This window comes from Schistocerca serialis, chromosome 4 (assembly GCF_023864345.2).
Source record: "Schistocerca serialis cubense isolate TAMUIC-IGC-003099 chromosome 4, iqSchSeri2.2, whole genome shotgun sequence".
In the NCBI taxonomy this organism is placed as follows: domain Eukaryota; kingdom Metazoa; phylum Arthropoda; class Insecta; order Orthoptera; family Acrididae; genus Schistocerca; species Schistocerca serialis.
The window spans coordinates 77,156,878-77,184,524 of record NC_064641.1 but is presented as its reverse complement, the minus strand read 5'-3'; the positions used below and the strand labels follow the sequence as shown (position 1 = coordinate 77,184,524).

At 37.9% G+C, this 27,647-nt stretch overlaps 1 protein-coding gene across 3 annotated transcripts in view; it reads left to right on the top strand.

Moving 5' to 3' along the window:
* LOC126475335 (longitudinals lacking protein-like) overlaps nucleotides 1-27,647 on the top strand; it is a 439,557-nt gene that overhangs the window by 374,206 nt on the left and 37,704 nt on the right. For 2 of the 3 annotated variants that reach the window (XM_050103126.1, XM_050103129.1), the window contains one exon: nucleotides 7,561-7,734. The exons of the other annotated variant lie outside the window; for it this stretch is intronic. In XM_050103126.1, coding sequence (XP_049959083.1) covers nucleotides 7,561-7,734 — 174 coding nt within the window. The remainder of the gene's footprint in view (nucleotides 1-7,560; nucleotides 7,735-27,647) is intronic. 3 annotated transcript variants of the gene reach the window in all.

Sequence of the window (27,647 nt, the reverse complement as noted above, 5' to 3'; positions counted from 1 at the left end):
GTGTTATCAGTTTCTTGATAAACAGAAACACTGATTTGTGACACCACTGTGTAAAATGAATCAAGAGGTAACATATACAATCTTTGGCCAATATCTTTGCTGCCAGTGCCTTCAAAAGCTTTTGAGAAAGCAATGTATAGGAGAGTAGAGGCTCATTGCAGAACACATAATTTGCTGTTGATTCTCAGTTTGGCTTCAGGAAGGTAGTATCTACAGAAAATGCTAGTTATTCTCTTGTTTGTGAGACACTAACAGGTCTAAATAATAAGTTAAGATGGTAAGCATTTCTTTAATTTAACAAAAAAATTTGATTTTCTGCCATACAATACTTTTGCCTAAGTTGAAACATTGGTTCCACTTCATATCAGGGAAGTAGGAAGCATAAGGTTATCCTCCAGTGTCAGCAAAGAGAAAAGAGAAACAAACAGAGAAGAGACTGGGCTCATGTAAAGTGAAGAGTGTCACAGATTTCTGTTTTGGGTCCATTTTTTCCCTCTTCTTAGTGTGTGTCAATGATCTGTCACTTAACATGACGAATGACGCAGAAATTGTTCTCTTTGCAGATGACACAAGTATTATTGTGAAAGACATTGAACATAGTATAAATTATGTAGCTAATAGGGGATGGATATGTGTGTGTGTGCGAGTGTATACCTGTCCTTCTTTCCCCCTAAGGTAAGTCTTTCTGCCCCCGGGATTGGAATGACTCCTTACCCTCTCCCTTAAAACCCACATCCTTTCATCTTTCCCTCTCCTTCCCTCTTTCCTGACGAAGCAACCATTGGTTGCGAAAGCTAGAATTTTGTGTGTATGTTTGTGTTTGTTTGTGTTTCTATCGACCTGCCAGCGCTGTGGGAAAATATTTCTAAAAAAAAATACGATGTAACTTACCAAACAAAAGCGTTGGCATGTTGATAGACACACAAACAAACACAAACACACACACAAAATTCAAGCTTTCGCAACCAACAGTTGCTTCATCAGGAAATAGGGAAAGAGAGGGACAGACGAAAGGATGTGGGGTTTAAGGAAGAGGGTAAGGAGTCATTCCAATCCCGGGAGCGGAAGGACTTACCTTAGGCGGAAAAAAGGACGGGTATACACTTGCACACACACACATATCCATCCACACATGTACAGACACAAGCAGACATTTGTAAAGGCCCTTACAAATGTCTGCTTGTGTCTGTATATGTGCGGATGGATATGTGTGTGTGTGAGTGTGAGTGTACACCTGTCCTTTTTTCCTCCTAAGGTAAGTCCTTCCACTCCCGGGATTGGAATGACTCCTTACCCTCTCCCTTATAACCCACATCCTTTCGCCTTTCCCTCTCCTTCCTTCTTTCCTGATGAAGCAACTGTTGGTTGCAAAAGCTTGAATTTTGTGTGTGTGTTTGTGTTTGTTTGTGTCTCTATCAACATGCCAACACTTTCGTTTGGTAAGTTACATCATCTTTGTTTTTAGATATAATGATATAATAGGGTACTTAGTAACATTACGACATGGCTTTCAGAGAACAGATTAATTCTTGATTGTATAAAAATGCAGTGCATATACTTTTTGACATAAAACTCTGTAAAAGATAAATTCCATTGTCTGGTGGTGGTTGAACAGTCAGTGAATTCAACCATTATAAATTCTTAGTAGTGAGGGTGGATGGAAGACATTATTGGAATCACCACTGTCGAGTACTTGTGCAGAAAATGAATGCTACTATCTTCATTATGACAAATATCTCTACTGTCTCTGACACTGAAACAAAAAAGCTTGTTTATTTTGTTTACTTTCATTCTATTATCTCCTATGTTGTCACTGAGTGAGGTGGTGCAGTGACAAGACATCAGAAGGAGGATGGTTCAAATTTGCGTACAGCAATCCTGATTTAGGTTTTCTGTGATGTCCCTAAATCACTCCAGGCATATCCCAGGATGATTCTTTCCCCATCCTTGAAACAATCTGAGCTTGTGCTCTATCTCTAATACCCTCATTGTCAATGGGACATTAATCCCTAATATTCCTTCCTTTCCTGTCTTGTCATATTTTGAACCAACTCATCAATAATATTCTTAGCCCTGAAATGGACTGTCCAACTGATCTACGTTTGCAGTTCATGAACTTTGTGTTGACCACTGTCACAGCTGTCTAACTTTGCCATCCTTGTCCATATAAGGGGCATTCAACTGAAAACGAGACAGAGGGAAAAACCTAAGTAAACTGTTTATTATTTCAAGAGTAGTTGCCATAATTGTTAATGCATTTATCCCACCATGAGACAAGATAGTAAAAACCTTCATGGAAAAATGTGTGCAGTTGCCTGTGGAACCACGATTGTACCTAGGCATGCACTCCTTCATCTGCAGCAAATCTACAGTCACAAACGTCTTTCTCCAGGGCTCCAAAAAGTGGAAATTGCTTCGGGAGAGATCAGGACTGTATGGAGAATGTGTAATGGCTTCCCAGCAAAACTTGTGCAGTGTAGTTGATACAACTTTGGCAACATGTGGGTAAATAAGCCCAGAAGAAAGCCATTTGTAGCCATCAATTTATGTACTTCAGACTAAGAGATGCACACCCAGCTACAGTCATAGTTTTTCAGGCATCCACAAACATTTTTCCACAAAAGCATTGACCGTTTTGTCTCACAGTGGGATAAATGTGTCAACAAGTATGTTGATTACTTTTGAAACAGTGAGCAGTTTACTTAGGTTTCTTTCCATCTGTCTCATCTTCATTTACTGACCCTTATATATTGCATCATGGGATTTGCTGTTGACAATATTAACTCATTCAGAAGAAACTGCAAGATTCATTCAGCGACTACTAGGTGGAAAAATGATGTGCACTTATATAAGACTTCATTAGGGATTGTACAGAAAAGTGTGTATCATTCAGCAGACTTCAGTTTTCAATAGGGTTTCAGCAGAACTTTGTTCGTGATACACATTCCATGAGCTCATCTTTAACTTGTAAAGTTATGGTTGGGTTTTCTGCTTATGTGGAAACCAATACTCTTTTTTTTACACTTACGGTTCATTTGTTGTTTTATATCCACATGCATATGTGCCTGGGTGTTTATTTGGTTTTTGTATATAGTACACTTGGTAACACATTACTCATCACTGACTGGTATGTTAGTGTCATCAGCAAACGATACTGTTTCACTATGTTCGGCATGTTGGTGAAAATTTATAGTAAATATCAAGAAAAGTATTAGCACATTCCTTGGGGTACTCCAATATTAATGTATTCTGGTGGAGAAAATTTTTTTAAGGTATGATTGGAGTTAGTTTCAGTGATCTCCATCCATTGTACTCTGTTTTTCAGGTATGAATGAAATTGCTTATTTGCTACTCCCTTTATTCCTAGTGCCTCCAGTTTACTTAGCAGAATTGTGTGTATCAAAAGCTTTGGTAAAGACGAGGAAGATACCTGTTATATGATCTCATTTCTCTACTGCTTCCAGAACAACATTTATAACTTGAGTGATAACTGATGCTGTGTTTTTACCAGATCTGAAACCAAACTGTTCTTTACACAGAAGATTGAACTTTGTTATGTGCCCCATGAGTCTATTTTTATTTGATTTCTATTAATGTTGAAAATGATAAGAGTAAAGAGATGGGTCTATAGTTTTCTATGGTTTCTGGGTCATCTTTCTTATGTAGAGACAGGATTTTTCATTCTTTAGTGTCAGTGGGAAGTGACCCACAACAATGAAGGATTCATTTATGTTATGCACTAAGGAATCCACAAAGTCCTTCAGCAAGCACACAGGTACTTCATCTATATCTGCTAAGGTTTTAATTTATAGGTGGCACACAACACTGCTGAGTTCTTCCACAGGGTTGCAGCATCACTGTGTTTAGTATACTGTACAGTGTTTGTATAGGCTGGGCCTTATAAAACTACTGTTGCAGTAGGTGTCTATATTGCTGAAGCACTGATGTGCAAAGTTTGCTAGATTTTTGAGTTCATGTACTATGGTACCATCAGGCTGAAATTGCATATTTACTAGCCTCCCTTTTTTTCCAGGTTGCTTTGATTTTATTTCCTGCCTTTTAATCATTTTGGAACTTTTTTCTGTTGGTAACACTTTTCTGTATATCTTTTTGTATGTGTGGTGACAGTTTCTAAATGCAGGATAATTTTGTTTGTTTTTTATGCTGTTGAGTTATTTAAGGTTTATGGAGGACTTCCTTATGCCATTGGTCATCCAGTCATTATTTGTTTTGTTCTGTAATAACTCTTTGTGCTTTTGGAAACACTTCTTCAAATTTGAATGTAAATATCTAGAGGAACTTTGATAACTTTCCGTTCATGGTAGTCTCTCTGTGCACTTCATCTCATGTGTGATTTTTCAACTGCATGACAACTTCAACTCTTTCTAGATTAGAGAAAACCCTTCTGTATGTGAATATTTTAGTTTTGTGTTCTATGGATACATTTAATTTTAAGATCTGACTGGAGTGATCTGAAAGGCCAATATAATATTCTATATTATAACTTTCTTTCTCTATCTCGGTCAGTATATGACCAATCACTGACACTGCTAAATAGTCAAACCTCTGGAGAAGGATGTGTTTTCAGCTTTTCAGTCTGAGGTGATGTTGGGTAATTGTTAGTGACTCTTTTGCAGCTGGTTCTCGTGGACAGTTGTAGGATTAGGCGTATATGTGGATAGTTTGTGGAAGATTTGGTTGCAGACCATACTTGGACGGTAGTGCATGTCTGCGAAAGCCTTACTAAGACCTTTAGCATACTATGCAAGGGATAAATCATCATTGCAGTTACTCTGTACTTAAATTACATTTCATACCACAAATGTGTGCCAGGCCCAGACTTCAGATCAAGGGAAGTGTTTGGTTCCAATTTTGTTGGTTTGATGTAGTTTTTGAGTAATGATGATTGTGGACATGGTTGTAGTTTTGAGTTTCATGATTTGGTGTCGGTAGTTTCTGTTGACCTGTATAGGTCAAGAGAAGTGTTTGATTGTTGTTTTTAGTTGATTTTGGGAATGATGTTGTCATTTTATTTTATCGTTTTTGTCATTTGGTTTAGTGGTGTCTGTTTATTTTTAGTTTTCCCCACCCACAAACCCCCAGTTTCCCCTGCTTGTCCCGTTAGTTTCATTATATTTTTGGAGGAATATGTATTTGGTTTTTCGATCTATTTTTGGTGTTTGTTGTCATGTTTATGTAATGATGTCATAGTCACAATATGGGAGTTGTTGTGAATGGTCGTTTCCACCATATTGGTGACATCATTGGTCAAAGCAGATGGGTGGAATCGGACATTTCCGTTAACTCCAGACTTCAACCCAGACATGTGTCTTTCAAATGTAATCCCCTTACTGTCTGAGCTACCTTGGCAAATCTTATGGCCTTTTTCAGAGCTACTATACTGTAACCCCATCCCATATATGATAAACTCTTGCTACAACTGTAAGAAGGATGATACCATCAAGTACTTCCACAACCATGGCTACATTGTCCTTTAGTAATAGACACAGTAAATACATTAGATAGTTCGACTTTATAGTCATTTTGTAATAAATTCTGAAGAAGGACATGATTCAAAAAATTCTCAATATTTTCATCTTTGTTAACTCACTACCTCACATACAAGGTGACGGTTATTATTACACTTTACATTGTTTGTATTCCACTCAGGATTCTCCAGTACCATATTAACTCATGATTACCAAGATTGTGTATTCAGCAACAATTGCAGTTTTTCAACCAGCCTTGAAAGTCATTGTAACTTCATTTATGTAGCCTAAGAATAAGAGTGAGCCCTGTACCAATTACTCTGGGTCCCCACATTCTTCCCAATTCTGGTTAGTTTCATTCCTGTAACATAGTCTGTCAGTGAGATCCCTTGTTTCTTCTGTTGATGGTAAGATTTAATCCATACTAGGTCCATGAATATGAGACACTGTACAGTTAGCCATGTAGAATTTTGTCATTTACACAACCAAAGGCTTTGGCAAGGTCACGAAGTATACCAGCAGGATAATTTTTCTTTTTTAGCTGGCATTTCCTTTAGGATGTCTTGTAGCATATTGTTCTCACCAAGAACAATTCTTTACAAAATCCAAAGTGAGAGATAACTAACAAGTTCTGTTCAATCAAACAAGTCAGTATTCTATCACAGGTCAGTTTTGGAAAGATTGGAAGATGAAATAGGTTTGTAATTAAAGGTGGTTTGTGTATCTCTCTGGTTTTATATACAAGTGCAACTACAGCATAATTAAGTGTGTCAGAAAAAAATGCCCCAAGTCATTGACTGATTTCAAAGAATGCTAAAGAAGAAGCCTATCAATTCAGCATAACTTTCAGTGTTCTGCTAGAAACACTACTATAGCCAGTGGAATTATTACTTGTTAATGATCTGGGAACTCAAGTTTAATATTGATGACTATTTTTGATAAGGTTTTTTGTTTGAGTTTATTCTAAAATGTTTTACCTTATTGTTGGAATGTTTTTTTTTTCTTTTTTTTTTGGCACTTAGTGCATGTATATCACTTTTTTAATAGCAGACTGATTGATTTTACAATACTAGCGATAATGTAGTTGAAACTTGGGACTGCAGCTTGTCCTCAAAGTTAGGTGAAGCTCTTTCTCTTCTAGCACAAGGTATTTTACTCCCAGGAGCTACCCATCCATAATCCTTGCTGCTGTTTGTTTTACTTTTGTTTGTTTTAGATGAAAACATGACTCAAAGTACTGTAAGAATATGTTTAAGAAAGAGTGAAATTTTCCATTTACACTGTCTGCTTTATAAATTTCTTACAAGTATACTTCCTATAATTTATCTCTAAATGCTGTGATAAAACCATCATTTATCATTCTGCAATACAATACTTTCGTTCTATAATCTGTACCTAGCTGGTCAGAATATTCCATCATCAACATTTGTCCATCGTGTTCATATAAACCATTGGCTTTTGGCTTTACACTTAAATCATTGCAGATTGTTGGGTCTAAACACAAGCTATCAGTGACTGTCAGTCCTGTCCTTCAATTGTTATAGAGAATTTTACAGTGGCAAATAATCTGAAATTGGACATCAACATCTTTTGGTGCTCTTGATCAATACTGTCTGACAGAAAACAATGATTCTTTGGTTGAGTGTGCATGACCTTATTAAAACTGTCACTGGCTGTTTTATGAAACTTAAGACAGTATTACTAACTTGTGTGTTTCTTGTTCCAGTATTGTGGCATAGCAGTCAAAGACATGTTCATTAATCTCATTTGCTTCTCATTTCACATCAAATGTTATTCCTTCTTTCGCACTGAATCTCTTGTGTTCTTCAGTTAGCATAAGAGTGTATCTAGAATTGTTGAGGTTTGTTTTCATTTTTCAATCACTGGGTTCCTAATCTTTTACTATGCCATCCGTGTGCCAGTACTCACCAGTTCCTTGAAGCTGCCATAGGATCCATAATACTGTTGCAGTAATAATTGTTGAAATGTATTTATAGCACACTTTTATTTAAGAGTGATATGATGTGAGTATTTGAGGATGAGAGCAGTATTTTTCACTTTGCTTTTCCAGGTAACTCATCTGAGTGGACATCATTTGCTGACAGTTATCCTCTGGAAGATACTGAGCAATTTATTCAACACAGTGCAGAAAAGCCACTTAACCAAGATGAGTTCCAGTGTCCAGCTTGTGACAAAATTTACAAATATAAATCAAATATGATTCGTCATTTTCGTCATGAATGTGGTAAGGAACCACAGTTCCAGTGTCCCTATTGCCCATATCGTTTGACACAGAGAAGCAGTCTTTATGTTCATATTAGAAGAAAGCACACCACACATAACTGACAAATCACAGTTTTAAAAATCATTTCATAATTTCAGATGTCTCACAATCAGTGAACTGTCATATTCACTGTGATGGATCTTTGTAAACCAAAGTAGAGCAGTTGCTGTGACCTTGAATCAGGCAGCAAAATGGAAGGTGCCAGTTATGTAAAGTGTCAGATCCAAAGATCCATTTGCATTCTCATAATTTATTTGAACTCCGACAATTACATAACAGTACATAATTTCACTGGTGTGTTGCTATTCAGTCATTCATCCATTCACTGATTAAGTTCCATATGTACATTAAAAACAGAAGCAGCTGTTAGAGACTATATTAATAATTATCTGTTGTTAAACTACTGTAAACTATTTGCGCTCCCTCATGCTAAATGCAAATTAAAAGTAACAGTATATTTGCCACTTTAAAAGTGCTGACTCTTTCTCTGTTGTATTAAATATATGCCATGTTCTTCCTACTAGTATCTTATTTTTGCCATGATCATATTGCTTTTAATCATAACATCAAGTATTTGCATTTGTAACAGAGAGGACCTGTATACCATGAACAGTGGGACTCGTCATGAATCTGAAAGGGAACTTCAACCCTTAAAACTAGCTTATCAGGTACTCAACATAGGTTGTAAGAATATTACATTATTTATTATATCAAGCACTACAACTTCCCAAGATATCTTGTTTTTTTTTCTTATTCATATGTTGTGAAATATGTAAATATCATTGATATGAGGATGACATCCTCATAACAGCTATTGACTGCCAAAGATGCACTTCATAGTAAGTTGTCACATGGGAAATAGAAAAATGATGAAGTCATTATTGTAAATAAATAAATTCAGTAACATTCCAGGTGTAATATGTTGTACTTTCTGAAATACTGTAGAACTGTGGATGCCAGTTAACAAAAAATAATAGATTTATTAATTTTTCCATAAATTGTGTTCTGTAGACCCTATCCTGAAGACATATTCAGGGTCGTAGGACAAAGTTTATTACACATTAACATAGACTACCCCTACCACTAAGAGTATATAAAGGTAACGGTTAGCCACTGAACACAACTTATATCTGAACTGTAAATAAACATCATACACAATTATCATAAATTGGTTACTTTAATGTAATCTGCTCCTTTTTTTGTTTGTGCAGCATGTAAATTAAAAGTATTATGCATTTACTATAAGAATTAAATGTCATTTTAATGAAAGCATTCTTCTAAAGAAACACACAAGAAAAGCTGTAGGACCAAATACAGTGGATTACCATTGAAATGTTAGAATAATGAATGGGCATAGCTGAGAACTATAAAATATTACAAAAGCTGTATGGTACAGTACAATAATAAGAGATGCAAAAGCAAAATTAAATTAACAGCACCATAATGAACACAGAAAACAAGATAAAGGTAGATTCAAATGTAATTAATTCTGAAAGAAAGGAAAACGATGTATCAAACAGGGAAACATAGATCAGGACAATGAAAGTACACAATGCAGTGGTTACAGATGGAAGAGAAATAGCAAACATACTCAGTAATAGCTATATAAACATAGTGGAGCACTTATCATTGGAAAGAAATAGGTCAAAAAAGTGGGTTACTAAGATATCAAGAAAATTATGTTTCTGAACCAGTCACAGAAGATGAACTGAGAAAATTGATACAGAAATTAAAGTCCAAGAATCAGCTTGTGACAATGAAATATGAATTCATACAACAAAACTAGTATGTGACCAAGTAATTACATGATATATTCTTCTTTATAATCTATGGAGTTAGAAAGTCTAATCAAACTGGTTGCTCTTTAGGAAATAACTGATAATCAATGCTTTCTGTCTTTGATGTGTCTTATATTCCACAAACTATTACAAACAATGAGGAACCCAGGATGGAATGTAACAATATATGAAAAGGATAATTGCTTCTCACCATATAGCAGAGATACTGAGTTGCAGAAAGGCACAACAAAAAGACTGTCAGAAAGCTAGCTTTCAGCCAATAAGGCCTTCGTCAAAAGTAGACAACATACACACATGAGCAAACTCATGCACACGCACCTAAGGCACAAATGGCCACAGTTTCTGGCAGCTATAGCGAGAATGTGAGCAGAAGGGCATTGTGGGAGTGCAACTGGGTGAGGGTAAGGAGGAGGCTGTGGTGGCAAGGGGAAGGGATATCAGAGCAGGAGTTGGGGACGGTAAAGTGCTGCCAGGAGTGTGCAGGCACGATGTGGAGAGTGGGACTGCAAGGTACAGTTGGGAGGTTAGACAAAGGGAGGGGGAGAGAAGGGGGATAGCTGAAAAGGAGAGAAGTAAAAAGACCAAGTGTGTTGGTGGAATAGAGGGCTGTGTAGTGCTGGAATAAGAACAGGGCAGGGGCTGGATGAGTGACAATGACTAATGTAGGTTAAGGCCAGGAGGATTACGGGAACATATGATCTACTGCAGGGAGAGTTCCCACCTACATAATTCAGAAATGCTGGTGTTGGTGAGAAGGATCCAGATGGCATAGGCTGTAAAGCAGTCATTGAAATGAAGGACATTGTGTTGGGTGGCATGCTCAGCAGCAGGGTGGTACAGTTGTTCCCTGGACACAATTTTTCGGTAGCCATTCATGCAGACAGTCAGCTTATTGGCTCTCAAGCCCATGTAAAATGCAGCACAGTGGTTGCAGCTTAGCTTGTAGATCACTTAACTGGTTTCACAGGTAGCCCTGCTTTTGAGGGGATAGGTGACATTTGTGACAGGAACGGAGTGGGTGTTGGTGGGAGAATGTATGATACAGAACTTGCGTCTAGTTGTATTACAGGGATATGAGCAGTGAGGCAAGGGGCTGGGAGCAGGGATTGTGTAGGGATGGACAAGGAATTGTGTAGGTTTGGTGAGCAGCGGAATACCACAGTGGGAGGAGTGGGAAGGATAATGGGTAGGACATTTCTTGTTTCAATGTACAATGAGAGGTAGTGTTAGTCATTGTCCTTACACATCCAGCCCCTTCCCTGTTCCCAATTCGGCACTACAGAGCCCTCCAGAGCCCTCTATTCCACCAACACACCCAGTTTTTTTACTTCTCTCCTTTCCTATTTTCCCCCTCTCCCCCACCTCCCAACTGCACCTAGCTGCCCCACTCTCCACCTTGTTCCTGCATTCTCCCAGCAGCATTTTATCATCCCTGTCCCCTCTCCCGCTGTCCCTCCTCCTCCCCACCCCAGCCTCCTCCTGACTGCCATTCAGTTGCCTCTCCCGTTATGCCCTGCTGCTTGCAGTCTGGCTCTAGCTGCCAGAGACTGTGATAGTATGTGTGTTAGTTGTGTTTGCATGAGTGTGTATGTGTCTGTATGTTGTCTAGTTTTGACAAAGGCCTTGTTGGCCAAAAGCTTACTTTCCAGCAGTGTTTTTATTGTGCCTTTCTTCAATTTAATTTATCCATTTATTCTTTTCCCATGGACTTGAGCTGATAATTTTCAGCTGAGTATGGGGTGCAGCATACGGTTTTATAGGAAGACACACTAAGACAGATGTTACATATGTGCTTTAGCTGCATTTACTATGTTACATTAAATCAAACTTATGTACAATGTATATATAATAAATGCATGGTAACAAAAACAGGATTACATTTAACATGCCGATAAAAGCTCATTAAATATTTTCTGTAATAATACCCACTGTTAAACTCCTGTCGATTTTTTGTACTCACTGAAGCTAAATTTGAAAAAGTAAAATAAGTAAGAAAGCTGTTTCTATAAAACAGTCTGCTGTTCCCTCAATTAAATAGCTGCAATTTCTTTCTTTCTGCTGGAATAATATTTGCAAGGACATGCTTATTTTTATCAAAGAACTACAGTTACCTATATGATGTAACAATAGACATCTGTTTAAAATGAACATTGCAGTTTGTTGTGCAAGTAAAAGGAATATTCAGGCCTTGAATCTAGAAAGATAACTTTGTAATTTCTTTCTTTGTATCTGATGAGAGTTTGTTGTTGTTGTTGTGGTCTTCAGTCGTGAGACTGGTTTGATGCAGCTCTCCATGATACTCTATCCTGTGCAAGCTTCTTCATCTCCCAGTACCTACCGCAACCTACATCCTTCTGAATCTGTTTAGTGTATTCATCTCTTGGTCTCCCTCTACGATTTTTACCCTCCACACTGCCCTCCAATGCTAAATTTGTGATCCCTTGATGCCTCAGAACATGTCCTACCAACCAGTCCCTTCTTCTGGTCAAGTTGTGCCACAAACTCCTCTTCTCCCCAATTCTATTCAATACCTCCTCATTAGTTATGTGATCTACCCATCTAATCTTCAGCATTCTTCTGTAGCACCACATTTCGAAATCTTCTATTCTCTTCTTGTCTAAACTATGTATCGTCCATGTTTCACTTCCATACATGGCAACACTCCATACAAATACTTTCAGAAACGACTTCCTGACCCTTAAATCAATACTCGATGTTAACAAATTTCTCTTCTTCAGAAACGCTTTCCTTGCCATTGCCAGTCTACATTTTATATCCTCTCTACTTCGACCATCATCAGTTATTTTGCTCCCCAAATAGCAAAACTCCTTTACTACTTTAAGTGTCTCATTTCCTAATCTAATTCCCTCAGCATCAACCGACTTAATTCAACTACATTCCATCATCCTCATTTTGCTTTTGTTGATGTTCATCTTATATCCTCCTTTCAAGACACTGTCCATGTCGTTCAACTGCTCTTCCAAGTCCTTTGCTGTCTCTGACAGAATTACAATGTCATCAGCAAACTTCAAAGTTTTTATTTCTTCTCCATGGATTTTAATACCTACTCCGAATTTTTCTTTTGTTTCCTTCACTGCTTGCTCAATATACAAATTGAATAACATTGGGGATAGGCTACAACCCTGTCTCACTCCATTCCCAACCACTACTTCCCTTTCATGCCCCTCAGCTCTTATAACTGCCATCTGGTTTCTGTACAAATTGTAAATAGCCTTTCACTCCCTGTATTTTACCCCTGCCACCTTCAGAATTTGAAAGAGAGTATTCCAGTCAACATTGTCAAAAGCTTTCTCTAAGTCTACAAATGCTAGAAACGTAGGTTTGCCTTTCCTTAATCTAGCATCTAAGATAAGACGTAGGTTCAGTATTGCCTCACATGTTCCAATATTTCTACAGAATCCAAAATGATCTTCCCCGAGGTCAGCTTCTACCAGTTTTTCCATTCGTCTGTAGAGAATACACGTTAGTATTTTGCATCCGTGACTTATTAAACTGATTGTTCAGTAATTTTCACATCTGTCAGCTCCTGCTTTCTTTGGGATTGGAATTATTATATTCTTCTTGAAGTCTGAGGGTATTTCACCTGTCACATGCATCTTGCTCACCAGATGGTAGAGTTTTGTCAGGACTGGCTCTCTCAAGGCCATCAGTAGTTCTAATGGTGTGTTGTCTACTCCCGGGGCCTTGTTTTGACCCAGGTCTTTCAGTGCTCTGTCAGACTCTTCACGCAGTATCTTATCTCCCACTTCATCTTCATCTACATCCTCTTCCATTTCCATAATATTTTCCTCAAATACATTGCCCTTGTATAGGCCTCCTATATATTCCTTCCACCTTTCTGCTTTCCCTTCTTTGCTTAGAACTGGGTTTCCATCTGAGCTCTTGATATTCATACAAGTGGTTCTCTTTTCTCCAAAGGTCTCTTTAATTTTCCTGTAGGCAGTATCTATCTTACCCCTAGTGAGATAACCCTCTACATCCTTACATTTGTCCTCTAGCCATCCCTGCTTAGCCATTTTGCACTTGCTGTCGATCTCTTTTTTGAGATGTTTGTATTTCTTTTTGCCTGCTTCATTTACTGCATTTTTACATTTTCTCCTTTTGTCAGTCAAATTCAGTATTTCTTCTGTTACCCAAGGATTTCTACTAGCCCTCGTCTTTTTACCTACTAGGTCCTCTGCTGCCTTCACTACTTCATCTCTCAAAGCTACCCATTCTTCTTCTACTGTATTTCTTTCCCTCATTCCTGTCAATTGTTCCCTTATGGTCTCCCTGAAACTCTGTACAACCTCTGGTTCTTTCAGTTTATCCAGGTCCCATCTCCTTAAATTCCCACCTTTTTGCAGTTTCTTCAGTTTTAATCTACAGTTCATAACCAATAGATTGTGATCAGAGTCCACATCTGCCCCTGGAAATGTTTTACAATTTAAAACCTGGTTCCTAAATCTCTGTCTTACCATTATGTAATCTATCTGATACCTGTCAGTATCTCCAGGCTTCTTCCATGTATACAACCTTCTTTTATGATTCTTGAACTAAGTGTTAGCTATTATTAAGTTGTGCTCTGTGCAAAATTCTATCAGGCGGCTTCCTCTTTCATTTCTTAGCCCCAATCCATATTCACCTACTACATTTCCTTCTCTCCCTTTTCCTACTACCAAATTCCAGTCACCCATGACTACTAAATTTTCATCTCCCTTCACTTCCTGAATAATTTCTTTTATTTCATCATACATTTCTTCATCATCTGCAGAGCTAGTTGGCATATAAACTTGTACTACTGTAGTAGGCATGGGCTTCGTGTCTATCTTGGCCACAATAATGCGTATGCTATGCTGTTTGTAGTAGCTTACCCGCACTCCTATTTTTTTATTCATTATTAAACCTACTCCAGCATTACCCCTATTTGATTTTGTATTTATAACCCTGTATTCACCTGACCAAAAGTCTTGTTCCTCCTGTCACCGAACTTCACTAATTCCCACTATATCTAACCTTAACCTATCCATTTCCCATTTTAAATTTTCTAACCTACCTGCCCGATTAAGGGATCTGACATTCCATGCTCCGATCCGTAGAACGCCAGTTTTCTTTCTCCTGATAACGACTTCCTCCTGAGTAGTCCCCGCCCGGAGATCCGAATGGGGGACTATTTTACCTCCGGAATATTTTACCCAAGAGGATGCCATCATCATTTAATCATACAGTAAAGCTGCATGCCCTCGGGAAAAATTACAGCCGTAGTTTCCCCTTGCTTTCAGCCGTTCTGCAGTACCAGCACAGCATGGCTGCTTTGGTTAGTGTTACAAGGCCAGATCAGTCAATCATCCAGACTGTTGCCTCTGCAACTACTGAAAAGGCTGCTGCCCCTCTTCAGGAACCACACGTTTGTCTGGCCTCTCAACAGATACCCCTCCGTTGTGGTTGCACCTACGGTACGGCTATCTGTATCGCTGAGGCACTTAAGCCTCCCACCAACGGCAAGGTCCATGGTTCTTGGGGGGGGGGGGGGGGGGGATGAGAGTTTATTGAAGCTTAACACAAGAATGCTGGACACCACTCCAGCCCGAAGTTAAGGAGATAAAATATACATGAAAAATTACTTTTGTGTCTATATTGTAGCTGGTCAGATCATGGTTCATCTGAAACTGACGTTTATTATTACAAATAAATACCATCAAGCAACAAAAGTCCTAGGAAATTAGTGTAAGAATTCTGAGAGCTTAAAAAAGGCTTGTTCAAGATGTTAGTTACTTTACAAATTCTCCTTATGTCTATTATGCTGAATATGAACTTTATTTAATATACTTTTAGATGATATTTCTAAAAGACAAAGGAAAGTGATAGCATGCAAAAGAAGATGGCATATTTTTCTTCATGTCAGCACTGTGAGATATGTTTCCAAATGTAATATACTTGCTGCTGAACATCTGTTTAGTTTATCAGTGTGTTGACTCCACTTTTTGCTGTGAACCAAATGAAGTCCTGTTGTCCTGCCACCTGTGTCAGGTATGTTCAGGTTTGGGCTTTTGTTATTACCATATTCTATTGTCATCATCACAGACTATAATTTTTCAACAACACTTCAAAGTTATGGGAAGGTCATTGATGTATAGTATGAGTAATTGAGGTCCTGATGTGGAGTGTTGTGGCCCATCAAATTTTGTGTTCTCATATTCCAAATTTAGTTTTATTCCTGTTGTGTAACTTGTCAGTATGGCTTCTGTTTCCTATTAAGAGTATAATGCCATAAAATTTTCATTTATGTCTTCTAGTACTTTGTTTGTACTACCATTTACGTCTTTCTCTGAAGAGAATCCCCTATGGGAACAAAAACTATGAGAGCCATAGCCAAAGCCATTTGACAAGTTATGCTCATCATGGTGAATCAGCTTTCTCTTCAAAACCACAATATCAGATTTTAAACCAAACAACTGAATGAACTGAAACGCAGTTGGAGTTATAATAGATTTAATTCTTAAAACTATTATAGATAATTATTGTTATGGAATACCGTATTTAAGTCAGTCTCGAAACTTTCCTTGAACCAAGCATTCCGGTAGTTGTATACAGTTGACAAAAGATTTTATTCTTCTATTCAAGGGCCCAAATTGGACCATGTCAGAAGCAGCCCAGATTATTTGTTGGATCACAGCAAATAGTTTGACTCTTAATTTCAGATAGCTTCTAATTATGAAAATTCAAGCAAGCAGAATTTACCTGTTGGTATCAGATGAAAATAGTAATTATTGTTCTTAAATCATTCACTTACATATTGTGTTCCATATCATCTACTGTGTTGAAAAGCCTTCACAGAATAAGTCAAGTTATTTGTTTAAAGACAGAAGCAGCCATTGGAGTTTGCTTCCATAAATTACGCTAAAGCCATTTACACATAGGAGCTCATCTATTCACATAACTAATTATGGAAACCACTTCTATATTATTTTTTAAAACATGCATTGTGTGTCATAATTAACTGCAAAAACTGACACAAGTGAAAGAATAACGTCAGTATTATGGAAAGGATAGATTGCTTCTCACCATACAGAGGAGATGTTGAGTGGCAGACAGGCACAACTAAACAACTGCTATACATTACAGCTTTCAGCCAAGAGGCCTTCCTCATAATCCAACCACAACGGTCAGAGACAGTGGTCATGAGTGTGTGACATGTGCTTGTATGAATGTGTCTTCTGTTTGTTTTCTGTTTTAGAAGAAGGCCTGTTTTCTGTTTCAGAAGAAGGCCTTTTGGTCAACATCTAAAATGTATAGCAGTCTTTATGTTGTGCCTGTCTGTGACTCAACGTCTCCTCCATATAGTGGGTAGCAAACTGTCATTTTCATAATACTGTTTTTATTCCATCCTTGATTGCAACAGCTGAAAGAATATTATAATACAAGCAAAAATGTGCCAGTAAACATTTGGCCACAAACCACCCATTTACAAGATGATTTCAAATTTGTTGTTATGAGCCACTACTGATTTCAGTACAAAATACTGTCCTAGTCAGTACAAATGTGTATGAAATGTAAACTTTTCAATTATGTTCCCATCTAATTGGGTTTAAATTATAACCATAACCTACCTTAACAAGAAATGCAGTACTACTTTAGCATACTACATGTTCCAATTTATTGTACACCACATCCGATAAAGGAGATGCTGCATGTATCATCCTCACTTTTGTAGGCAATACTGCACTCATTTCTGCAGTGGGTTACTGATTCTTTCAAATACCCATGGACAGTCTGATAATTCTTGACAAGATGCCATGATTTTTTGCTTTAGTTCTTGAACATTTTTACTTTTGAAATGATCCTAGACAGAAAAATTGAGGTTAGAGTATCTTGGAGGTCAAGCTAAAGGCCCTGCTTGACTTGTCCCTCTTGGTCCCAATTGCTGCATTAAATGTTGTCTTATATCAGCAATATAATATGTTGGTGCCCTGTCCTATACAGTGAATGGACAAAACTATGGAAACACCAAAAACCCAATCCTAACAGGATGCAGGAAAATCTTGGGCATTCAAACTGGCTCCCTGCCATCTTGGAAATGGTAAATGCAGGTCCTGTATGGTTTTGAGGGAATCTTATACCATTCTTCCTGAAAAATTGAGACATGTTCAGGTAGCAGTGTAACACACACCCATCTCTCCAGAGTAGACCAGAAAGGCTCAACAGCATTGAGGTCTGGTGACTGTGGCAGCCATGGGAGATGTGACAGTTGACGTCACTATCCCAAAACTAGTCCTGGATGATGCAGGCTGTGTGAACAAGGGCTCTGACATTTTGGAACGTGGCACTAAAGATATTGTACCATGAGAAGGATCTGATCAGCCAAAATGGTCACCTAATTCTTGGGAATAATGCAGTTGCTGAGTAACCATGGGGCCCATGGACTACCACAATATGGCTACCCAAATCATCACTGAACCCCCAAAATGTTTCACTCGGATAGAAGTTGGAAACAGTGTGAAAGAAGACTCATCTGATCAAATGACTTTCTTCCAATGCTCCATACTTCAGGTTTTATGGCTTTGGCACCACATTTTCCTGCTATGGGAATTTGAATCACTGGTGGCTGGTTTTGGAATTCATATCATCTTGCAATTCCCTGCTTATGGAGCTCTGTTTGTGTAGTTTTGGTGCTGACATGTTTCACAGATGCTACGTTCAATTCTGATGTGACTTCTGCAGCTGTTGTCCTCTTTTTATTTTTTTTGTCACAGTCCTCCTCAGTGACCATCCATGATGATCACTCGACACACACATTTGTCTGTTCATTGTGACTTAGTAGATTATGTTTTTCCAATTTCCCTGAATGTGGTAGAGATCTTTGATGCGCTTCCTCTTGAAACACCAAACACTCTGTCTACCTGTCTTGGAGAAGACCCATTCATATGAGCACTAACAACAATCTGAATGCACTGAGCTCTGATGTAATGCCCTCACTGCTATGCAGAAAACTGCCCTGAGCACGAGAAACATTTGCAACAAATTGAGGATATTGAGCAAGTTCCGTTCATGGTCGACTCCAGTAGCGTAACCTGCAGGCTTGGCTAGCATTTGCATTTTTGTTCAAGCTCTCATTTCTCACTGTGTTTCCATATTTTGTCTACTCCTTAATAGGTACCACATTCCCAAAGACAGCTTATGGGTGAAAGTTGAGCCTGATTAGATGGGCACTTTATCATAAAGCCTACATTTTAAATAAAGGTATTCTAGCTAGTACTAAACTTCGTACTGATGTCAGTGGCAGCTTGTAATCAAAAATTTGCATTCATCTCATAAATGACTTGTTTGTAGTCTTCTTTCACCCATGTCAGTTTTTCCACAGACCCTCTATATCAGTATAAAAAATACACCTCTTCCTCAGTGATTGGTCAGCTGATTTTTTATCTACTATTTCATACAAAGCATTTATATACATTTACCAATTTCAAAAATTATTGGGAAGTTAAAATATATTTAATATGAGCATTAAAGTTATCTGGAATTAACATCCCAAGTCTTAACATCTGATTACATTATACACTGAAGTGCCTAATATTGTGTAGGGCCCCCGTGAGCATGCAGAAATGCCACAACTTGACATGGCATGGACTCAACTAATGTCTGAAGTAGTGATGGAGGGAACTGACACCATGAATCCTGCAGGACTGTCCACAAATCCATTAGAGTACGAGGGGCAGGAGATCGCTTCTGAACAGCACATTGCAAGGCATCCCAGATATGCTCAATAATGTTCATGTCTGGGGAGTTTGTTGGCCAGCGGAAGTGTTTAAACTCAGAAGAGTGTTCCTGGAGCCACTCTGTAGCAATTGTGGATGTGTGGAGTGTTGCATTGTCCTGCTCAAATTGCACAAGTTCGTCTGAATGCACAATGGATATGAATGGATGCAGGTGATCAGACAGGATGCTTATGTATGTGATCCCTGTCAGAGCCATATCTAGATGTATCACGGTCCTATATCATTCCAACTGCACACACCTCACACCATTACAGAGCCTCCACCAGCTTGAACAAGGTGCTGACATGCAGGGTCCGTGGATTCATGAGGTTGTCCCCATAACTGTACAAGTCCATCCACTTGATACACTTTGAGATGAGACTTGTCCAACCAGGCAACATGTTTCCAGTCATCAACAATCCAACGCTGATGTTGACGGGCCCAGACGAGGCATAAAGCTTTGTGTCATGCAGTCATCAAGTGTACACGAGTGGGCCTTCAGCCCCAAATGCTCATATTGATTATGTTTTGTTGAATGGTTCACACACTGACACTTGGTAATGGTCCAGCCTTGAAATCCGTAGCAATTTGCGGAAGGGTTGCGCTTCTGTCATGTTGAACAATTCTCTTCAGTTGTTGTTAATCCTTTTCTTGCAGGATCTTTTTCCAGCCACATCAAAGTTGGAGATTTGATGCTTTACTAGATTCCTGATATTCACAATACACTCATGAAATGGTTGTAAGGGAAAATCCACAATTCAGCACTGAGATGCTGTGTCCCACCACATGAGCACCGACCATAACACCACATTTAAACTCACTTAAATCTTGATAACCTGCCATTGTAGCAGCAATAACTGATCTAACATCTGCTCCAGATATCAAATTTTGTAGTCTGATATAGGGATTGCCAACCACAGTGCTGTATTCAGCTTGTTTACATATCTTTGTGTTTGAATACGCTTGCCTATAACAGTTTCTGTGGTGCTTCAGTGTACATGGAGTGGCTAAGACGGAACTGTTTTACCTTGTTCTTCACAGGTGTGGAATTCCAATTTCCTTTACTAAGTTTGGTGGAAACCTGTTTAAGACCCTTGCACTAAAATGTAAGACACATATACAAGAGTACATGGAAATTACTTTATTTCTAGTATTTGAGCTGAAAACTCCTTAGTTCATCCTAAATTTATTGTTATTAGTAATTACAAATGCCTTTAGGGAGTCAGTGTACTGACATGTAGGTGTAAGAATCCAAAGGTCCCCAATGATATGCCTGGTTATCAGTAATAAACTGTATTCTTACTTCACACTTCTATATAATAAGTCCTATTCAGACTATTTGTATATTGACCCAGAAGATTACGGGGGAAGAGAAACAGCTTGATAATAATGGCGGAGTAGTGTAAGGGCTATTGAATTGGGCAAAACTCAAATAATCAGACTTTGAAAATCCACCATTGTGGAGCTATGGCTGTAAAATTACAGCCAATCAGTGATGAACATGCAGAAGTGTGTGCAACAAACTAACTTATCCCAATTATTACCTGATATGCTAAAGACAGCATTTAATAATTAAATTAGCCAACAATAATCATTTCTGGTGATCAATCAAAGTTAGGCAAAATTTGAATTCTTGTGCATGGTTGTCTCTGTTAGACAGAAAAAATTTCTGAGTCATCTACTGAGTAAAACTTAAATATGAAAACAACTATGCTAAAAGTACCTAATGTTATTAATATGTTAAGATAATAAGCCACCATGCAGTAACATAGTACACATGCGGTACTGTAAGGTATAATACAGTATTATTAGTAATGAAATCTAAAGCCTACATGATTTCATTTTTGCTAATGTATGGAAGGCATGAATGAATTTTTATTCTAACGAGTACAGTAGAACAAAAAGTTTGAACTAAGACAATGGTGAAAAAGAGAAGAGAAATTCAATTTTACACTCTTTTTTTCACATTTTTTACAGCAAATGTCAAAAATTCCAGCCTCCGACATTGCTAAATAATTTTGCATAGTCAAATAAACAGTTGGTACACCCTGTCGAAAACTACCCTCATGTTGTGAATAACACACACATTAAAAAATGTTTTGCATCACCCTGGTTCCCTGATGTTCAGAGGTGTCACTAAACCTGCCTAAAGACGTAAACAACCATGCATGAGCAGCACCTATTAGATGGAGGGTGTCTGACTGCCAATCAGTTCCAGTCATTCCACCAGGAAGGAAATACACAGCTCATATTGTATGTAGTTCAACCATGCCTAAACGGTCAATACCATGGTTTGATCATGTCCACCACTGTCACTTTGTGCCAGGAAGTGCTCTCAACAAGGACAGTGTCCAGGTGTCTCGGAGTGAACCAAAGTGATGTTGTTCAGACATGGAGGAGATACAGAGAGACAGGAAATGTTGATGACATGCCTCGCTCGGGCTGCCCAAGGGCTACTACTGCAGTGGATGACTGCTACCTATGGATTATGGTTCAGAGGGACCCTGACAGCAATGCCACCATGTTGAATAATGATTTTCATGCAGCCACAGGATGTCATGTTATGACTCAAATTGTGCGCAATAGGTTGCATGATGCACAACTTCAGTCCCGATGTCCATGGTGAGGTCCATCTTTGCAACCACAACACCATGCAATGTGGTACAGATGGGCCCAACAGCATGTCGAATGGACCACTCAGGATTGGCATCACATTCTCTTCACTGATGAGTGCGCGTATGCCTTCAACCATACAATCGTTGGAGATGTGTTTGGAGGCAACCCGATCAGGCTGAATGCCTTAGACATACTGTCCAGTGAGTGCAGGAAGGTGGAGGTTCCCTGCTGTTTTGGGGTGGCATTATGTGGGTCCAATGTACACCACTGTTGGTCACGGAAGGTGTCGTAATAGCTGTATGATACATGAATGCCATCCCCCGACCGATAGTGCAGCCATATCATCAGCATAATGGCGAGGCATTCATCTTTATGGATGACAGTTCACACCCCCATCATGCACATCTTGTCAATGACTTCCTTCAGGATAATGATATCACTTGTCTATAGTGGCCAGCATGTTCTCCAGACATGAAACATATTGAACATGCCTGGGTTTGATTGAAAAATTCTGTTTATGGACGACGTGAACCACCAACCATTCTGAGGGATCTGCAGTGAATTGCTGTTGAGGAGTGGGACAATCTGGACCAACAGTGCCTTGATGAACTTGTGGGTAGTATGTCAGGATGAATACAGGTATGCATCAATGCAAGAGGACATGCTACTAGGTATTAGAGGGACTGGTGTGTACAGCAGTCTGGACCACCACCTCTGAAGGTGCAATGCGTTGTTTTCATTAGCAATGAAAATGGCAGCAATGATGTTTATGTTGGTCTCTATTCCAATTTTCTGTAATGGTTCTGGAACTCATGGAACCAAGGTGATGCAAAACTTTTTTTAATGTGTGTAGTTGCATCTACAAAGATTCTTGCAGCCAGCCCTCCATGGGTGTCAGTTGAAATCAGATGATCTGGGGATCACTCTCAGAAACCACCATGCCAAACGCACCTGCAGCTGAACACTTTACTCAAATGTCACCTGACTGCTGGAGTAAAATGTGGCAGACCACCATTCTTTTGGAATAACATCCTTTGGAGTGTGTGAAGAGCAGTGTCTTCCAACACTGTGAGCAGTTTCACCTGCAAAGATTGGAAGTAAATGTGTTCATTTAATCAAGGAATCAGAATGGAAGGTCCAGCTGTGAGTCACTGTTGCTGCATCTCAGTCAGTATGAGACAAATACAACTCCCTTGAGGAGCAACAACACATGTTTAAGCACCTCTGGACTCAACAAAGAGTTTTGCTGTTGCTTGTTTTTGAGCGTGCACCTGTGTGGCAGATGTTAAACTGGTCAGCCACAAACACTCGGTTAAAGGGAATATTTGAAAGAAAGCCAATCAGCCTGCTGAATTTTACACATGTATTGGAAGAATATTGAACAGTAATTCTCAAGTAGTGAATGTCATCCAGAACTGAAGCATTCGTGGAAGTTAAAGTTTTATTCAATTCTCATGGCATGATTTTATTGGTATAATTCAATAATACCTTTTGACAAAGGATATAATGAATTATTAGTATGTAATGAAATTCATCCAAACAATCACCAAATGATACTAATGATGAAACACTCCACCATCAACAAGGAGAAAAGTAATTATCAACAAGGTGAGCAACAAAGTGAAATCCTCACACAGTCAGTCTGTCAATGATAATTCACTGAAAACATTCCTGAATATAATTGGTATTTTCATATGCCCACTGGTTACAGTTGTGGACATTAAGTAATTACTGTTTGCCTTGCCCATAAACAGGAAGAATTAGGGAAAATTCACATTTTTGGGTGCTAGTATTGCCTTCCCACCCACACACAAAAATTTGCTCATGTTGGATAATATTCTACTTTCAAAGCTTGGATCTTTTGTATATGGCAAGGATTTAAATTATTTTTCTTTCCAAGATTCCAAACAAGCCAAAGTGTAAAATCATATTTGTGAATATTGCTGTGTTACTATTTATAGGCATTGTCTCAGAAGGACTTTTTTGGGTGCAAGCATTTCCATTTCTATCAAGTGACAGTCCACAAGGCTTCTATTTTGGACATGTTCAGTATGCCCTATTCTCACACCCACAGTACAGCATCCCTCTTTCCATAAGCCACATATGAATGTTGACCAACGTGTTGTTTGTGTACCTGTTTGTGGTGGCTGCAATACAGTACAACTCATGGAAACAAGTGCAATAGAGCACAATAACCACAGCAGCAACTATGCCACTAGAGACATGAGACATGTTCATTACCAGGCAATCTTCTACACATTCCTCACATTTCAACTGTCATTTTATGCAAATTGGTTCAAAATGGTGCATTTCTATATTATGGATATTTAAAAGATTTTGCTCAACTTAAAGTCTCCTACTCTGATCATACTGTTTCTCTTGACCCTGGCTATGTCTGTTTGTTACATAATGACATCCTGGTACTTACCCTCAACAGGAAAAATTCTTAGCACTCATGACTGATACAAGTAAAAGTACAAGAAAGTATCCCAGTGCTACCTCAAGGAAGAAAGTGGCATAAGTTGAGGAACTTTGTAAAGAAAGGGAAGGTCACTCAGAAACCTGTTTTGAGTTTTATTCTTGGAGTATTTGTGATGTCACTAATCTAATGTAGTTTGTCTCCTCTCATTGCCTCTCCTGCAGCAATCTCCAGCCTGTAGCTAAAATAGAACTGCAAAAATCTTACTGACTCAACAATTTTATTTACACTAACTTGCACATTTATTCACTTTTAGTTGTTTTCATTGATAAAATGGCCAGTTTGTTGGATATAAAAAAGTAATAAATAACCATGTCAGGCTAGCCTACAGCTCACAATAATTAATTGTCAGTGTGGCATACCTCAATAAATCTAATAGCAGGCAGCTGAAGCACAGTTTTTCAGTGATGATGATGAGGTCCCATACTCCAGTTCAGCATACAAACACAGCTTTTTAAAATAATATTTCTTATACAAGCTGACACAAGATGTGGAGTTCTCCATGTATTTTGACATACATTTTATGTCTAGAAGCTGACTAAGGCCGCCAGTTTTGGGGCCAAGGTGGCCTTATAAAGACTAGTGTAAGAATAAACTATTATTTTGCAAACTACATAAAACTTTTAAATCTGGCTACGTTAGATTTTATTGCTTTGGGGAGACTGCAAGCTCCAATATGATTATGACTTACAGAAAATGTTGCTGGTTAGAAATGTAGAAAAGTACATGGATGCTATCATTTTTCTGTGATGTGGATCCTCTTGCCATATTGAAAAATGTAGTAAGTTACTTGAAAGTATTAATTAGTAAGTTGAGTAATCAGTGGAATCTGTCATATTTTCCAGAAAATCTAAGCAGCAAAAGTAGGCGCTCAAAGTTCAGAATATAACAGTAGTTATGACAAAATCTGTGGTGAAAAATGATACTAGATTGTAATTTCAGATCTGATTATTTTGGACGTTAATTAGTTTTGGGCAAAATAAAGTATGTTACATGAAAATTGGAATACTTAACATTACAGTGGTATGTGTCATTAGGTAGAATGTGCCAATTAGCTTACAAAGTTTCCAACATGTCAAATTATAATGCTAACTTTAATCAACCATAACTTTTAGTAAATGTGCTCTATAGACCAACTAATATTACTCATGGAATCAACCTAGCCAAAAGGAATACCTGAACAATAAACTGAAGTGGGGGAAGCTTAATCACACTTTTGGAATATCAGTACATATATCACATATTATTTATATGACAATGTTGAAAATATAGCAGAAAACTGGAAAAAGGAAAAAAATTTACTATGGGGTGAAAAACAACATATGGGTTAAAACTATCTTGCTATGTCAAATGTGTTTGTTAGTCATATCCTATTTATTCTGTTGTTCAGATATGAATTAACCCATGTAAGAGTGATCCCACATTTTAGTTTCCAAATAAAGTTCTAGTATCTAATTAATTAAAGCATTTGGCATATTTACAGAAAATTAACATAGGGTGGTTTTCATTGTTTAGTTCTACAAGAACCAAGTTTATGAGATCCTATGTTGCTCTCCCTGAAGGCAATCCTACCAAGCGAGTGGCACAGTGGTTAGCATCCTCGACTCGCATTCGGAGGATGATGGTTCAAACCCACAGCTGGCCAAGCAGATTTAGATTTTCCTTGATTTCTCTAAACCACTCCAAGCAAATGCCAGAATGGTTCTTTTGAAAGTGCATGATGTATTTCCCTCCCCATCCTTGACACAATACAAGCTTGTCCTCTGTCTCTAATGACCTTGATGTTGATGATGTGTTAAACACAATCTTCCTTCCTGTCTTCTTCAGACAATTCTTTACACAAGCCAAATTGAACAGTTGTAAAAGGTTACTGTCAGAAAACTGTCTCAGAGTTCTGTTATATGCCACCTTCTCAAAAAATGTTAAGGAAATGGGAAGGAAGGAAATGGGCCTACAAATTATGAACTAAATAAAGCACAATTTACAAAAATTTTTTGTGCTGCAGCTAATAAAAACCTCTGATTCTTTCAGAACACCTTTGAACTAATTCAGAAGGTGAGTCATTTTGTGATTTGAAGAAAATAGTACTAGCTTATTTTTGGATAATTTAATTCCCTGTTATCTTATAGAATTGTCTTACTAGCCAATGCAGTTAAAGAAAAAGTAATTAGACAATAGAGGTGAATAGTAAGAATATTGTATGAACAAGATAACCAGTATCTTCATACATTTTAGAAATCTAACACTAATTTCCTAATACAATTACCAATTTACATCATTTTTTGCTAATATTAAGAATTAATTTAAACTGAATTGTGAATTAGACAACCATAATATAGGACACAATATTAATTTTCATGCAATCTTTGTTCTCTTGTCTAATATTGAGGATAGTGCTCTATATTGTGGTACAAATATATTCAGCAAGATACCGTCAGCCATAAATTAGGAGAGTTTTAAACCCAAAATAAGTTAAATGTACACCTTATTAGAACACCCGTAAAATGTCTAATTATTTAGATTCAATGACTGAAGTTTATTATTAACTGCATGACACATAATAATGTTCATGGGAAACAAGTCTCCATTTTTACACCAACTATCATACGTAAACAAATATTCATTTCATCATATAAATATTGTACTACCTGTAGAAGATTAACTGCAAAAGCTTAACTTAACAGGGGGAGCAATAACTCTTTTTAAAAGTTACATCTTTGCTGCTATTTTTACTATGTTCATGTTAACATGGTTAAGTGCAAATATGGTATTGCTCTTTATTGATAGTTCATTGTCAGTTTGTTACTAACAAATGTTTCTCTTTGTTAATGTGTTCCTTGATTTGTTCCACATCCCTGAAAATTCTCCTTCAAGATATGACCTAAGTAACATTATAAATAGTGAAGTAATTCAGGACATTAGATTTGCGGCAAGCTGGAGCATCTTCCGTATCTGTTTTCCATACTGCTTACAAAATGAATTCAGTACATATGGCCACTTTTAACATGTTCATTTTGATATTTTATTTTCCATTTTGTTACATAAATAATCTACTAGGTTTAACATATTTTGTAGGTACAGTTGGTTGTATTACTATACAAAATAAAACCAATTAAACATAAGTGCCATGACATATGGCACATATAATTACACTTCAATAGTTCAAGATTTGTCACCTCTTCAAATTTTGAATTTGTAAAATGGCTTTTGTACTGTAAACTACCA